This window comes from Mus caroli, chromosome 12, assembly GCF_900094665.2.
Source record: "Mus caroli chromosome 12, CAROLI_EIJ_v1.1, whole genome shotgun sequence".
NCBI classification, from domain to species: Eukaryota; Metazoa; Chordata; class Mammalia; order Rodentia; family Muridae; genus Mus; species Mus caroli.
This window is the reverse complement of record NC_034581.1, coordinates 21,413,347-21,430,136: the sequence shown is the minus strand read 5'-3', so window position 1 is coordinate 21,430,136 and position 16,790 is coordinate 21,413,347. Positions and strand designations below refer to the sequence as shown.

Sequence of the window (16,790 nt, the reverse complement as noted above, 5' to 3'; positions counted from 1 at the left end):
GGCGGCAATCACCTTTACCCACTGAGCCACCTCACAGGTCAACTAATACAGTATAGTCTTATCAAAGATATTTAAGTGAATAATAATTGTTATAAGAAGCTTGTAGGCACTAAGAAAAAAGGGGAAGGGGGCAATTATATTTATGGAGCAAATGTGTCCTCCAAAGGCAAGCTGTAAAAAAAAAAAATATATGCACTTACAAATGCAAATAAACCATAATATTCACCATTAAGTAATTCCAGCTAGCAATCGCTCCCTCTTAACCGAAGAATTATTTAAAATTCTCTCTTAAGAATAAAGAACCCAAATAAGTAAGTATCTCATCACCGTATGTAACTTGAGACTTGACTGGTTAACCTTCAGTTAAAGCCTGGTAACTACGATGCTGTGTTATCAGGTAAAGATTTAACACAGTGAGAGTCCTCAGCAAAGGACTGCAGAGAGACTCGCTCACCCTGCCCCACCCCCACCTTCCCCTGCCCAAGGTGCACATCTGCTTTTCCAGAGCACAAAGCGAAAAGAGTTTCCTAGAGCAACCTGAGCTAGCAATGCCTCCGAGCCTCAGGAAAACATGCTACCCCATATGAAATGCTTAGCTATCGATGAGTGAATGCACACACCGAGATACACTTCAAGATGCTCTAGGATGTGGAGAAAAGATAAAATAAGGGCGGGAGGTTAGTAACTATTGAAGCTGGGTAATGAGCGTGTTACAGTCCATCACGTTAGTCTGTGCTGGAAAAGTCGTGTGATGCTTTAAAAACACACTAGCTCCCCCAAGTCAAAGCAGAAACCTGAGAAAACTGTGATCACATAAACTTGATGTCATCCGAAAAGTAAAAAGGACCATCTAGTTGGGTCTTAAGACAATGGCAAAGTCCCAGCACTTCATACGCCCACCATAGGCAGTCCAGTAACATAACCTAGTAGAGAGCCAGCCAAGGGCAATAATAGGGTAGAGATGGGATAAATTATGCTCAGTTGATTGATTTATGATAGGCATGGATAAATTATTCTTAGTTGATTTTTCATAAAGTCCTACTGCAGTCCTTGCTAGGAGAATACACAAACACCTGAAGACAAGCAAGCATTAGCCTAGGAGGGGCCCCAGCCATCCAGGCTGCCATGGAAACCACACACACAGATCAAGTGAGCACACACTGGACTCAGTCACTGCCTTCTGGGCTCAGACAGGTGCCTTCAGAAGAGCAAGCCCAGAGTCCCCACCTGTGAACGGTGAGCGCTTGAGCTTGCCCATCCAGGAGGGAATGTTTCAAGTCACCAAGAAGCCCTTCCACACAGAAGGGCTTGCCAAAGGTGACTGAGCCCCTTCCTGCCCTGCTTTCCTCTGTCAGACACACCACAGGAGCCAAGCAGCAGCACTGGCAGTGGTTTGAAGTGTAAGCACTCAGGCTAAGCCAGTGAGGCAGGCTGGGCCTAACACACACACACACACACACACACAGAGAGAGAGAGAGAGAGAGAGAGAGAGAGAGAGAGAGAGAAAGAGAGAGAAACTTTTTCTCCACTAAGAACAAACAAAAGCCTCCTGTACTAATGGTACAGGAAGGAGTTAGTCAAACGAGCTTTCCCAGACTTGTCAGAGCCAACGGCACAGAGAAAACCCAAAGGAACAAACAACATAGTAATTTATTGGTTGTCCTAGCATAAAATATTTGCAAGACGAGTGAAAAGAACCACTTAACAATCGATGTCTTTATAAATCCTTCTCATGCCCCTGTTCATAAATTATAAAAAGTAATTCTTCTCTAAGACAAAAATCAAGAGACCCAACTCCCAATCCATCGATTCTTGACTAGAAGATTTTGAAAGATAGCCTGGAGAGAAAACTTTGTAAGTACATTTCCGAACAAACCCCTATATAAGGTATTTCTCTACATACTCAACTCTCAAACATACCTAACAGCATTCATTTAAACATGATCAAAATAATTACTTACCATCCAAAGCAAAAAAATGCAAGATAAAGGCCCAAAAGGGTAGCAACTACGTGTCTGATAAAAGAGCTAGTTTTGCTTGAGTGTAGATAAGTTCGAAACCAAACGGCTGCTAACAAGGCAAAGAGCTGGCACACTACAAAGTTGACCTGTAAAGAAAAATTAAAATTCTGTGTTAGCAATAGACTGGAACTTCAATGTTACATTTAAATTCTAAGGACAAAAAAAATCACAGTTAATATTCTTTTGGTTTACAAAACAAAACAACAACAACAACAAAAAAAAAATCAATCCAATAAATGGTGCGGTTTCCTAAGGAGGAGCTTTAAGTTTGGGGGATGGGTCAGTATCCACTTCCTGCACTGCATCTGGTAGGAGACAGGCGTGCCAAGGTGAGGTCATGTGTGGCAGGCCACCTGGAAGGCAAGCGCCAACGGTGAGGACACTGGGATGGAAAGCACGGGCACTCTATGGTGAAGGGACAGAAAAAACTATTCAGCTCACTCAGGTCTTCACAACTGATAGAAAAGCTCCAAGTTTCCCACAATGCTCAGGGCAGGGTTCTGCTCCCCTGAGTTTCCAGAAGTTGATGAGATGGGGACACAGGACTGTCTGTGGAAGTGGGAGCACACTGGGGCTTCTGGGGTCTAAGCATCACTACTGTGCCTGAGCTAGGGGAGTGGCAAGGGTGACGACAGCAGGTCAGACACAGAGCTCTGGAGGTGTGTTGGGCGAGTATCACTCAGGTTCCCCGGTCTAGCAGGGCTACCATTAAACACCCCACAATGCTCAGAGCCAAGCTCCTCACATGCAGAGGCAAGCCTGAGGCTGCTCTCTCCCTACCAACAGCATGAGAACAAGGGTCTCTTGTGGAACGTAAAGGCTTAAGGGAAGCTACATGATTCCCGAAACTCATTCTGATGAACTGCGCAAGAAAATATTTCTTAGAGCCTGTATATAAAACATCCTCTTCCTGCAGTCACAGACAAGTAGGTTCTTGCCTTGGCTTGTGAGAAGAGCAGCCAGCATTGCTGTCTGTGTCTGAGAGACCGCTGCCCTCTGAAACTAAGTGCAAGACAAACGTCTTTCTGACAGGTTCTAGCCCTTGCTTCTCCTAGAGAGTTTTAACTATGTTTCTGAAAATTAGCCAAAACATTAGAAAAACGTACTTGACGATAAATACTAACATCTATCTATCCACATGCTTCTTAGACTTTAAAAACTTTCAAGTACTCCAATCCTCTCTCCCAAATATCCCTTAATTATGCAAGAAATCTATAGATCGTTTACAACAGGCAAAACACAAGCAATCTGGAAGCATAAGGGCTTAGCCCTATCCCAGAGTAACTAGGATCTAACAGAAAAAGCAAGCGGGCACACGGGAACATTGGCAGACATTAGAGAGCCTTTTAGAAGTTGTACAGGAAATAGGTTTAGAACAAGCTTGAACGGTGAATGTCAAAAGTAGGTGACAAAGGTAGGCAAGGGCCAGTAGTCCCCAACACCACGGAATACTGTCACCCGAGGAGCATTTTCCTCCCCATGGCTCATGCCCGGACTTCACATAGTCACATAGCATAAAGGGAATTGTGATTGTGACAGAAGCACTGTAAGATGAGATTTCAGAGACTTTGTGATCACCTATCCTTAACACATGCACTTTCACACTGAGGACAGGGAGGACAGCCCTTGCTGCCCACAGTCACAATTTTTGACACACAAGACTGTATTTTTTTTAAAAGAATGTCTAGTACAGAGTCCTCTAACCCTGAAGAATGAGAGCCTGTGCTGGCCAATAACGGAAAGAGCAGACTGAGGGAAAAAAAAAAAAAGTAAGGGCAAATGGGTACCTGTAGGGCATGGGGGAGCCTGGCATGGCCACTATGCATAATGTTTAGGCACTTAACTATTAAATACAAAAGACTGGAGATGTTTTAATAAAGAAGGCATTGTAACACACAGACACACACACAAACACACACACACATACACCTCTGCCTTGGAAGGCACAGATCAAGGTGTGTGTAGAGACCATATATAAGGCTGCTTTACAGTCCCCAAGGCCAAGAGAACCTGGTCTTACTAAGACAGTTGGGGTCATGTGGACCAATTGGAGCAACCGATGTCAGGATTGGCTAAGCCATGAGAGCGTGAGAGAAGTCAAGAGTCATTGTGGAAGATGACAACGTCAAGACCAATAGGGACAAGCAGCTTGTGGGGAAATGTGCTATATCTTCTAAATGTGTGGCCATCCCTTCTCACTCAGCAGACATAAAGCTGCTTTACAGAGATGCCAGACATGACCCAAGGCATTTGATGTGGCACCTGGTGCAGGGGCACACAACAGTAAGACCAGCACTCCTAAGGGAGAAGGACTGGGAGTCGTCTGAGGCCAGCTTGGCTACACAATGAGCTCTTGTCTAAAAAAAGAAAAAGAAAAAGAGAAAGAAAGAGAAAAAGAGAGCGAGAGGGAGAGAGAGAGAGAGAGAAAGAGAAAGAGAAAAAGAAAGGAAGGAAGAGAGGGAGAGGGGGAGAGGAGGGAGAGGGAGGAGGGTGGAGGGAGGGGGAGGGGGAGGGGGGAGAAAGTTGATGTATATTTGGCTTAGTACAGGTCAACTTTTATATATGCTTTCTTCTAAAAGGAAAGTTCAGAATAAAAGTATTTTATTTTCTTCTTTTACTTTTTAAATATTATTCTCTCTCTTTCTCTGTATATGTATGTATGTGCGTGTGTGTGCACTACAATATGCACTGGAAGTCGAGGGACATTTGGGGAGCTAGCTCTCTTGATGGCGCTTAAATGTATTCTAAAACTATTAAAGCCTAAAGTTGCCATCTATCTTTCTCTGTAAAACAGAATTAGGCCATCTTGGTCTATGTGCTCTGCGGGGTTGGTTTGTCTGTATTTCTACTGCTCTCTTTTCTTTTGCCTTTCCTGCCTCTCTCTGGCCCATTCTCCCTCCTTTCCAATATGACCCTGTGTCCTAGGAGGGGTGAATGAGGTGGCACAGCAGGACTTGGCACACACCACATGAGCTAGTACCCAGAACTCACATGCTGGGAGGAGAAGACTGACACCTGCACACTGTCTTCTGACCTCTGCGCCTTTCTGTATGGGTGCCACCACAGACACACACACATACACACAAGCGCACGCATGCATGCACGTGCACACACACTATCTGCAACTTGCACACTGTTCAGATTCAACCAGCCATGAGTTGAAAATACCTGAATAAAATATATCTGTATTGAGCATGTAGAAACTTTCCCTTGCTATTTCCCAAACATCCAGGGAAGCAACTGTTCACACAGCACTGGTGGTCTACTAGGTATTTCCGGTCATCTCGGGATGATTTAAATGAATGGAAGAATGTTTACTGAATGGTAGACGCTGTACACTTTACGGAAGGGACTTGAACATCCAGATTCTCCTATCTGGTGGGGTTCTAGAAACCAGCTCTGCCGACAAAGAGGAAGCGCTACATCCTTCCAAATGACCTGACCATTTGGAAGTGGGAAATGGGAGGGAGTCAGGTGTGGTGGTTTGAATAGGTATGGCCCCCATAGTCTCATGTGTTTGAATGCTTGGCGAAAGTGGCACTATTAGGAGGTGGGACCCTGTTGGAGTAGATGTGGCCTTGTGGAGGAAGTGTGTCAAGATGGAGACAGGTTTGAGGCTATGTATATGCCAAGCTACTCTCCATGAGACAGTCAGTCCCCTTTTGCTGCCTTCAGATTAAGACGTAGACCTCTTGGCTCCTCCAGCCCAAAGTCTACCTATACACTGCCATGCTCCCCACCATGATGATAATGGACTGAACCTCCAAAACTGTAAGCGAGCCTCAATTAAATGTTGTCCTTTATAAGAGCTGCCTTGGTCATGGTGTCTGTTCACAGCAATGAAACCCTAACTAAGACACGGGACGATGGGAAGGAAACCTTCTCAGCTAGTTTAGCACTGAGTCACTAACCTCATTCACACAGGAGAAGCCTTTTTTATCTGCTGCACAGAAAAAGACTTATAAAAGCCTCAGCTTGAGATGTACCAAAGAAGTTATCTTTAAAGTGCTTGTCTTCATCAGCAGCAAAGGACAAACTTTGAGGACCTTGTCCCACTTCCAAGTAATAGTGACAACACTGACTAAAGGACATTCAAAGAAAGTATTAATGTCCCAAAATAAAAAGTGATTAGGAATTTTATAAGTTTTTCCAAAGAGAAACCACAGACGTTATAAAAGAAAAGATTGGCATTTTTTAAAATTATATAAGATCTTAAGACTATTTAACAGGGGAAAGGAGGCGAAGAATAAGTGTGGGAAAATACTGCAACACCACAGAAAAGAAAGTCTCCTGTGGGAAAATTATGACCCACACAAGGACACTGGACAGCACAGCAAAGACATTTTATAAATGTCAATGTCCAATGGAACTGAAAACTTCTCTCCAGCTGTAAGGAGCTCAGTAACCCATCAGTGAGACACTGTATCCCAACTCTTATGGAGGGAGGTTGGAAGCAGGAGTGGTGTACTACTTCAGGGTCAGAACAACCATGGTCAGAGCTGCCTTTTTATCTGCCATGTCCCAGAAATGATGAGGAGCAAAGGTTTCTGTGCCAACCCACGTCCAGCCATGGAGGGAAAGGAAATGATGTTTGGTACTGGTCTTAGGGATGGAAGAAATGATGCTCTTTATACCTGTCTTAGGAAAGGCTTGTTACTGCGCAAATCCTAGCTTATCCTGACTAGATGTAAAAATTAGCACTTAAATATACATCCTAGATAACAATGTAAACAAATATACCTCATCTAATCCAAATAATAATTTAGCAATGCTAATTTATAAAATGGATTTTAATTTATTTTAATATTTATTTCCTATATAAATACTTGAAGCTCCTATGCAACAAAAACAACACACAAAGTAACCATGTAAAAAAGTATGCATATCTATAAGGCACATGACAAAGGGTCAGTCTGTATTAAAATACACTCCTACCAGCCACCCAGGCAGTGAGACAGGAGGACAGTCAAGAGCGGGGTAGACTGGGCTTCATAGTGAGACTGTCTCAAAAAAGAATTAAAATATGTATACCAAAAACTCTTAAAGGATAGTAGAAAGAAAAAGTCACACAGAAGAAGAATGTAGCACACAAGTCACAAAAATAAAGCACAAATTGGATATAATTAAATGTTTTTAATGTGGTTAAAAAGACATACGTCATTTGTCTTTTTTTGACATGGGAGATGATCAGCAAGATGCATTATAAGTAAGAAATACAAGTTAGAGAGGAAGAGCCAAGCAGTCTTGCATACGCATGCATTCACTAAACACATACCTCTACTGACACAAGCCCGCTGTGGAGCACAGGCTAACATTACTGTCATCCCCATAGAGTCTCTGTATATCTATCTGACTGGGCTTAGTGGAGGCAGCTCAGCCACCAGCAGGCGAGCACCAGGCGCTCCTACGCCAGAGCCTGCCAACCATAGGCTACTCTGATTCCATATGCTGCAGTCTAGAAAAACTAGACAGCAAGGCATTAGATGAAAGAAGGAACAAAGAAAGACTTGAAACGCCCCTGTGTGTGCAAGCTTATGCCCGGAATGGAGTCTCCTGGGCAAACTACTCCTTCCCAACCCTGTCCCCTCCGTTCCTCACAAGACATCCAACCAGTCTAAAAATGTCTGTAGTACTCCCCTGGGTTTTCACACCTTTATGCATTTTCTATACTGTACCACTGCGAATGTCTGACTTTCTAAATGGTAAAAACGGACTGAGCTCCTGCCGTTAGTTACGCCTAACACTTCACTTCTGGCGGTTGTCTGGTGAGACACACACTTCACCTGGCTTACTGGCCTGTTGCACACTGTTGTGTTGCGTGACGATGTGGGTGAAGACTCGCAGGTAAGCATGTTCCACTGAACTGCAGACACTAAATTGCTCTCCTAAGCAGCTTGGGCCTGCACAGGCGCCCACTCAGCAGCGAGTGCCACCGTTCCACATGCCTGGCAACATCTGGTACTGCCAGACTTCCGCATTTTTGCCGAGTTAGAGAACAGGAGATTTTATCTCACTTTTTTTTTAATGCCATATTTTTAATAGATCGGTTGTGCATTAAGCTTCTACTTGATATCCTTTTCATATTTTTCTAGTAGGTTTAATTCTCCTTGTGACTAAGACGTCTTTATTTGAATCCGCTGTTTTACAGACAGCATCTGTCAGTCTGTGGCTGGCCTTTTATCTGTATCTCTGGTTCTTCTCTAATAGTGGTTTCCTCCACAGCATTTGTGCACCTTGGCTTTGGACAGTAGCTGCACTGCCTGAATATGTGATGTGTACCTATGCATGCGTTGGTTTCTTTTTTAAGAGAAAAACCAGAAAATAGTTGATGAATCAAAAAATAAGTTGCAGAATGAGAGAAACCACTGGGCATTAATATGTTAATCTGTTTCCTATGTTAACCACCTTGACCTCCCAGAGCCAGCAGGCCGATTCTAAGGAGAATATCTTACTGCATCCATATCTGAGTTTTCCTGAGTGACGTGCCCACTCTAAAATGACTGCAAACATGACAGATTCATAACCTCCTCATTTCCTCACAGGCTAAGGGAGCACAGGCTGTCGTCACATCCTTTTGGAACAACAGACGGACGGCATTTGCTCTTTTCGAGCTTTAAACTTTATTTTACTAGGCCAGGTGGAGGGGTCCCCAGGTGTTCCCAATGCATAACCAACAAGGCACTCAGCACACGGATTTCTAACCTGCCTACACTTTCATAGCCAAGAGCCACGTGTGGCAACGAGTGCTTGTCTGTGGCCACTCTCTGAATTGAGATGGGCCTTAAGTGCAAATATGCACCAACTTCAAAGGTTTAGTGTGAGCAATTTCTCTAATGCAAGTATCCAGTTAGTTTTATAACCAGAAAAAGTGTCGTATGCCTACAGTTCCAGCACTTAGGAGACTGGGGCAGAAAGATTTCTTGAATCCAGGGAGTTCAACCGTAGCTTGGGTAACGTGATGAGATCCTGTTCCAACAGAACAGTAATAACTGTATACAGAACACACTGAAATAATGTTTGGAACATGCTTGTTACAAAGGAGATCACAAACGCCAACTGACTCCAATAGGATGCCCTGTTCTAATGCCACTTTGCAATAGTATGTTTTGTATAATACATATTCTCGGTCCCTCCACATGAACAGTATTTGTGAGTCTCTGCGCTGAGGAGAAGGAGAATGGAAGGAGTGAGGCAGACAGCTAAGGGTCAAAGGTTAAGAGTGCTCCGCAGGCTCCAAAGACAGAGCATCTTCAGCTTCAGGGATGCTGTGCTCAGCTCCATCTGGTAGATAGTGCACAACCACCCACTGGAAAGTTAAAGAAACTCTTGGCTACCACTGTGCTAGAAATGGGACTGAATTTTTTTATGGCTTCTCTGGGTAAAACTCACAGGCAGCTAACTATAAAACAAATGTCCTTTCCAGCCAACACAACCCGCTGCAGCTCAACCTCAAATGCAAACAGAAATGACGGGGCCCAGCTACAAAGAATCATGTTTTAAATCTTTATGAGTGGATACTAGCTAAGCCCCAAATAAGACCTTATTACACACCCATTGTATAAGCCAGTCCTTAAGGATGGTAGTATTAAGTATAGACTTCAGTGTCTGAGTAATGGGATTTCTTACACAAGGCCAACATCAACTTAAAAAAAAACTACTTGGCATTTTCTTATAGACTTGAAGACAGTCCACGTGCAGCCAACCACTCCACTACTGATCAGAAGAACATGAGCACTGATTGAAATATAGACAACATGTTCAAACACGATATTGTTCATAATGGCCATATCCAAAAAGAATCAAAAATAAATAAATAAACAAGAAAACCTTCGATGGCAAAATGAACAAGCATACTGTGATATATTCATCCAATGGAACACTTGACAGAACAATGGAAGTAACAGAATAGTCCCTTAAAGAGGCACGTTACAGGACCATGCACTGAAATCAACATATTCTGCTGGGAGAGAGCAGCCACACAGCTCTTGAGCCCACTCAGAACACACACATATATAAACATATAACCATAGCTCACTAAAGATTCCACAATGCAAGCAATAATCCACATTGGCTGAGGACATCCATGTAAGTGACACCAGTGTAGCAAATATGAAAGTGACTGTCACTGAGGTTACCTAAGTGCTTATCTATGATAGGAGGGAACAGGTTACAAACAGGAGAGAGACATTAGATACTGGTCGTATTTTTTAATTTATGTATTAGTTATGGTTACACTAGGTGATATAGTAAATAGACATAAAAAGTATGTAACAGCTGCCACAAGACAGAGGGTCACATGACAGCCCAAGGCTGCTCTGCCTTGCTGTGATTTAAAGAGCCTGGCTCCCGCTGCTCTGTGGCCCCATCATCCCTGGAGCATCCAGGTATCCAGAGGGAGCCATCAAAGCATGAGAGACAATCACTGGAGATGGACCACAGTTCCCTGTAGCTGATATTTACAGACCAGGCTAAAGCTCCACCAAGGCAGGCTGAGGAAATGTGTGTGCAGGCTACAGTCTAAGACAAGAAAAACCCAGAGTTGGTAAACAGCCAGCCTGCCTCTGGCACTCAAGTCTTTGCTATAGGGGATTATATTTATGACTGACTGGATGAATGAATGGATGAATGAATGAATGAATGAAAGGAAGACAGACAGAAAGAAAGAAAAGTAAAAGAAAAACCTATACCTGTTATATCTAAGTGGCTTTGAGTCCTAAGAAATAAACTCAAAAATGTTGTTTTATATGTGTAATTAAGCCACCAAGACAAGTCATGGAATGGAGAGTTAGCTAGTTAGCTACATTAGGTGTACACACACACCTTAAGTTAACTGTGCATGCTGAACATATAAAATCTTGGAACCAGAAGTGCTGGGAAAGACTGTGCTGTTGTCCCCATGCATGCGTGTTTACCCTGGGAGGGTGGGGGTGTCACCCTCCCTCCAGCTCCCACAGGCAGGAAGCTTATTTCCCTTCATCAGCCAACCTGATGCAAACATTTCCAAGTTCATCTTGGTGGACTTATGGGCAGCTGTGCTGCCTATGGCCTCTTCCTATCGAATCACCATCTTCTCCCTCAGCTCCTGCCCTTCTGCACAGACACAGCCTCACGTCCTGCAGTCTTTCAAACCACCTTTTGCAAATACCCTGTACCTGTGCTTCTCCCGGCACCCCCCTGCGGCTTACAGGCAAGCGTCTAGAGAACAGGGCTGTGTGGACATCATTGTCATTTCTCTAACCCGCAAAGAAGAGCTATGTGAGGCCACAGCACAGTCACCAGGAAGGGTTTCGCTGCCAGGCCCCCTGGGGCTCTTGAGTGACACATTCTCAGATTTTCTCAGTCTCCTTCAGAGACCTACCACTCAGCTTCAAGGTTACTTCTGAGACATCTTCCTGGCCAAGACAAGGCTCCTCTTGGTGGCCCCACAACCCAAGGCACAAATGTGGACATGAGTAAACTCCGTGTGGGTACTGACGAAACACAAAGGCTTCTTTTTTTTGAGGATGCGGCGACTGTGGTCTTCTGAAAAGGTAACATATTGAGCCTCAGCATATTTCCCAAAGGGGAATTTCTGAGAAACCTGAAAACCACAAGATCTTTTTCCACCCTAGGCCAGACCAGTTATCAAATGCCACCATGGGAATACCATTTCCAAACTCCCTGGCCTGGTCACGTGTCTGTAAATACTAGCCTGCTAAGGAAAGTGGGTTTTTCTGGGACTGTTATAACAATTTCCTTTTCAAATATTTCACTATTTTTGCTGGAGACAGGAAAATAGTAGTCCTATGTAGTCCTCCTGGCTGTTCTGAAACTCTCTTCTGGCCTTGAACTCAGAGAGATCCACCTGCCTCTGCCTACAAAGTGCCAGGATTAAAGGCATTCACCACCATAATCAGCCCACAATGTTTGGTAAAATACCAATATAGAGTTTCCTTAAAGTCACAATTGAACTCTATACTAACTGTGTTTTAGGAATATAAAATATTGCTTAGTAATTTATTACTTCTTTGACAGCACATAAACATAAAAGTAGCACCAGAAAGATATTTTCAAGTTCTAAGGAAATATAAAAAAAGAAATAAGAACGGGACTGGAGAGATGGCTCAACAGAGTGCTTGCTGCTCTTCCAGAGGACCTGAGTTCAGACTCCAGCAGCTATGTCAGATGGCTCACAACTGCCTATAAGTCTAGAATAACAAAAAGAAGGAAAAGAATATTTCCAAGAAAATAATTTGAAAGTCCACATCAGACTGACTTTCATACTTCTTGATCTAAATATAGTATATAAATGTATGAAATTACCAAAGAATGGTAAAAAAAAATCAATGTCAGACTTGCTTTTACATTTCTAGCTTTCCATATTGCTATACGGTCCTATCAATCAATACAGGGAAGAAGGCAAAACGGGTGGCATTGTGGTGTTGGCATCAAATTGTTATTAATCAGCAACGTGCTCTTAGACAAGCACCGATCTTTCAAATTTAGGAGAGAGTCTTCATACGATAATAGCCAATGATAAGATATACTGAAACTCAAAATCCCACCTGTAATGGCAACTAGAACCTTACAGTAAGTAAGCAAAGTCTTAAAAATATAAAGGCCTACATAAGCAAAATGTTGAATGCCATAGAAAGACCTTTAAAATTTTTATATATAATTTATTTCTATTTTTTATGTTTTACCTATATGTATGTTTGTGTGAGCATGTCGGATCCCTTGGAGCTAGAGTTACAGAAAGTTCTGAGCTGCCGGTGGGTGCTGAGACTTGAACCTGGGTCCTCTGAGAGAACAGCCAGTTCTCTCTTCTTAAACTCTGAGCCACCTCTCCTGTCCAGGATGCTTGAATATGCAAAAAGGGGCACTGTTCCCAGATAGGGAGAACCAGTATCATGAAGTTATTAATTTCTCCCATAGTAATCATTAAATTTAAATCCAGCCAATAAATGTCAACAGGCCTTGATAAAAAAGAAAAGACAGATTTTAAATTAATATAGACATAATAGACTATCAGGAAATATATAATGCTCTTTCAGAAAGTAGAGGACTTCTTTTTTAAAGCTGAAATGATAAAGATTCCCAGGACTCATATAAAAATCCACACATGGCAGTGAACTACTAGGGCTGGAGCGAACTCACTCCAAAGTCACTGTCTAATTTCCATGTACACACCATGGTATGTGTGTCACAGCCCCCAATCCCGTGCCCCCACAAGCCTGTTATCACAAAATGCATACGATATATATAGAAACACTAATAAACAAAATTAAATTGTTGTTTAGACGTATTAATTTTATGTGTTCTTGAGTATGCCTGCATATAAGTCTGAGTACCACAAGGAGGCCTGGTGCATGAAGAGGTCAGAATAAGGCAACAGATCCCCTGGGACTGGAGTCATGCGTGGTTAGACCCATGACCTCTACAAGAACAAGTGCTCTTAAGCAGCCCAAGGAAACCTTTTTATGAGCTGCCAGAGTAAGTAGACTATACTAACAGACTACAAATTAACCACTGTACACAAAGTTCAAACTGAACACACCCAAAGTTCTCTGCGGCACCTGCGCCCCACCCTAGCTTACCACTACGCCAATCCAGCCTCTCCTCTCCTCTCCACACGGAATTCACTGAGAGAAGTGGGAGTGGTCAGTCCACAGGAGTAGATTCACAATCCAGCACAGAGCACAACAGTACAGTTCTCTCCTGTGCTTCTTGTGGTCATAAAACTCTATCAGTTGCTGCCATTCGAAGCTTCAGAATTAGAAACCCAAAAGATATGGGAAACAAAAAGGTGCCACTGGCTGGTCAGCATGCAGCAAGTCCCTCCATCCGGGGACAGTAGACACATGAATGCCTCAGCATGGTTGCCCCTGCGTCGAAAAGCTGACTGGCCAGAAAGAACGCAGACAACAAAATGGGCCACAACAATTGCTCAGTCTTATAGTAGATGGATGACTATTGTACTGGCTGGTTTTGCGTGTCAACTTGACACAGGCTGGAGTTATCATAGAGAAAGGAGCTTCAGTTGAGGAAATTACTCCATGAGATCCAGTTGTGGAGCATTTTCTCAATTAGTGATCGAGGGGGAAAGGCCCCTTGTGGGTGGTGCCATCTCTGGGCTGGTAGTCTTGGTTCTATAAGAGAGCAGGCTGAGCAAGGCAGGGGAAGCAAGCCAATAAGGGACATCCCTCCATGGCCCCTGCATCAGCTCCTGCTTCCTGACCTGTTTGAGTTGCAGTCCTGACTTCCTTGGTGATGAACAGCAGTATGGAAGTGTAAGCCGAATAAACCCTTTCCTCCCCAACTTGCTTCTTGGTCATGATGTTTGTGCAAGAATAGAAACCCTGACTGAGACAAGTATGTTCAGAATACAAGGGACAAGGGTCTGTTTGGCATGCTCTCAGGACTGTTTCCTCTCTCCTAATTATCTGTCAATTGCCCATCCTGACCTTACATGCACACACTGGCTTTACTAGGGAAAGAGCCTGCTCTCCCAGGACTGGCCCATGCTTTACATGAGAGAAGCACAGAGATGTGGGAGACCAGACCCAGGCAGACAATAAATTCATCGATGCTAAAGCAAAGACCTTAAAAGCAGCTGGACTGGGGAGAGATGGCTCAGTGGCGAAGAGCACTGGCTGCTCTTTCAGAAGACATGGGTTCAATTCCTAGTACCCACACTCTTCCTCAGGCACCAGGCATGGTTGTAGTACACAATCATACGGGCATGCAGAACATATATACATATTCATAAAGGGGGGGGGGCGGAAGGAAGGAAGGAAAGGAAGGAGAGGAGGAAGGCAGGCAGACAGGCAGGCAGCTGGTCAGTCTCAGGGGTGATTAACTGACAAGTTTCTATGTATACTCTCTAATCACTTCATAGAAACCAAAAAGCAATCAGTCTTTACTAACACATAAAATGACATGGAAAGCAAGTTACTAAATCAAGATAGCACAGAGATTAAAGGAGGTATCATCTTCTCCCTACCGGATTAATGGGAGCCATCTCATCCTCACCAGAGCCTCAACCAACTCTATGAAATCCCTGCGCACTCGGGAATAATTTACTTAGCTAATATCTCCTGTGAGGCTACGAGGGTAACCATCATCTACAGCCATTCAACTATGAACCCCCAAGGAAAGACAAGACTCACAGGGAACACGGATAAGAAGAGTGGGTCTGCTTCTGACCGGCGACAACACCGCCGCAGCTGGGCAGCTCACCTCAGCTGGGAAACAGGGATGAAGCCAAGAGCGGCAAAGGGAGCCCCTGTTCTTGAAGGAGCCAGTGTGGGTGGGTGAGCACGGCAACGTTCGTCTCCCCGGTGATTACAATATGAGCTGCTGAAGAACAGTCATCTAAAGTCAGGACCAGAAAGGAAGTATGGTGCCCACGCCATTCAAAACTCCTTAGCAAGAACAAAGGAAGGAGCGCCTGACCCAAAACAGCACGGGAGACTCTCAAAATGATTATGCTGGGTGAAAGATGGTGGGCTGTTTTAAAGGCTTGTGAATGCTTGACAGCAGCTAAAGGAACTTGCCACCAAGCCTGATTGATAGTCTGAATTCCATTCCCAGGACCCACCTCAGGGAAAGAGAGGACCATCTCCCACAGGTCATCTTCTGATCCCCATGAACATGCTGTGACATATATGCTCCCACACATGTGCAGGCATGAGAGAGAGTGCACACACACACACACACACACACACACAGGAGGAGGGAGAGAACATACAAAAAGAAATTTTAAAAAGACTACTATGATTCAATTTATACAATTTTCTAAAACACTGTTGATAGCAGCAGAAGGGATGAGAGACAGGGAGAGTGACAAGAAGATAATATCAGTAGACATAAAGTTTGAAGGCCGAGATATGTTTATTACCTCTGATTCGGTGATAAGTTTGATGGGTGGATGTCAACGACAAGCATCAACTTTTACACTGTAATATGTAGGTTATTTGGTGTCATCTATATCAAGACTACTTAAATACTCTTTAAATAAAATAAATCTAAATTGATCATCCTTTGTGTTGAGCTGAAAGCCACACAGTGCAACGGAAGTCACTTTTACTTCGGGAAAGGCACTTCATGTCAGTTACATTCCGTGCTTTCCAGAGAAGCAATTTCAGTATGTACACAGAGAGGACATTTAAATGTCTACAGTCCTCGCCATTCCTCACGCTCATGGTCTAAAGGCTAGAAGCGTTTCACTGAAAAAAAAAAAAAAAAAAAAAAAACCTTCATTGCCTCCAGAGTCTGCTCTCTGGAACTCAATCAATGAGATCATTAGTTTGAGCTTTAACATAGTCTAGGAACCAGGTTGCCTGTCATAGCTATGACACAATTCTAACCCTTACCTCTGCCATAAAAGAGCTGGCCTAAGGCCAGTGAGCAGGCTGGAGAGTAAAGGCATGTGCTGCCAAGCCTTGCAATATGATGTGGATCTCTCAGGTCCCACATGGTAAAAGGAGAAAATCAACTCCCTACATCTGTGCTCTGACCTTTGCATATATGCTATGGCATGCACATCTCTCTCTCACACACACACCTCACATACCTCTTTAGCCTCATTTCTCACACAGACCACATTTTTAAAATAATTTATTTTTTATTTTATGTACATTACTGTTTTGACTGCATGTATGTCTCGTGGTCTGTGTGAGGCTTTCGGATTTCCTAGAACAGGAGTTACAGACATTTGTAAGCTGCTGCCTCATGGGTGCCGAACCCTGGTCCTCTGGAAGAGCAGTCAGTCTTAACCACTGAGCCATC

At 43.6% G+C, this 16,790-nt stretch overlaps 1 protein-coding gene across 7 annotated transcripts in view; it reads right to left on the bottom strand.

Annotated features, from left to right (window-relative positions):
- The window catches only part of Mboat2 (membrane bound O-acyltransferase domain containing 2), a 132,544-nt gene that overhangs the window by 83,335 nt on the left and 32,419 nt on the right, over positions 1 to 16,790 (bottom strand). For 4 of the 7 annotated variants that reach the window (XM_029484759.1, XM_029484754.1, XM_029484755.1 and 1 more), the window contains exon 2: positions 1,962 to 2,107. Coding sequence is in view for 3 of the 7 variants with exons in the window: in XM_029484754.1 (XP_029340614.1) it covers positions 1,962 to 2,107 (146 nt within the window). In the remaining 4 variants the exon portion in view is untranslated. Of the gene's footprint in view, positions 1 to 1,961; positions 2,108 to 11,379; positions 11,538 to 16,790 lie in introns of those variants that run through there. The other 3 variants (XM_029484757.1, XM_029484758.1, XM_029484756.1) reach the window with 1 other exon arrangement.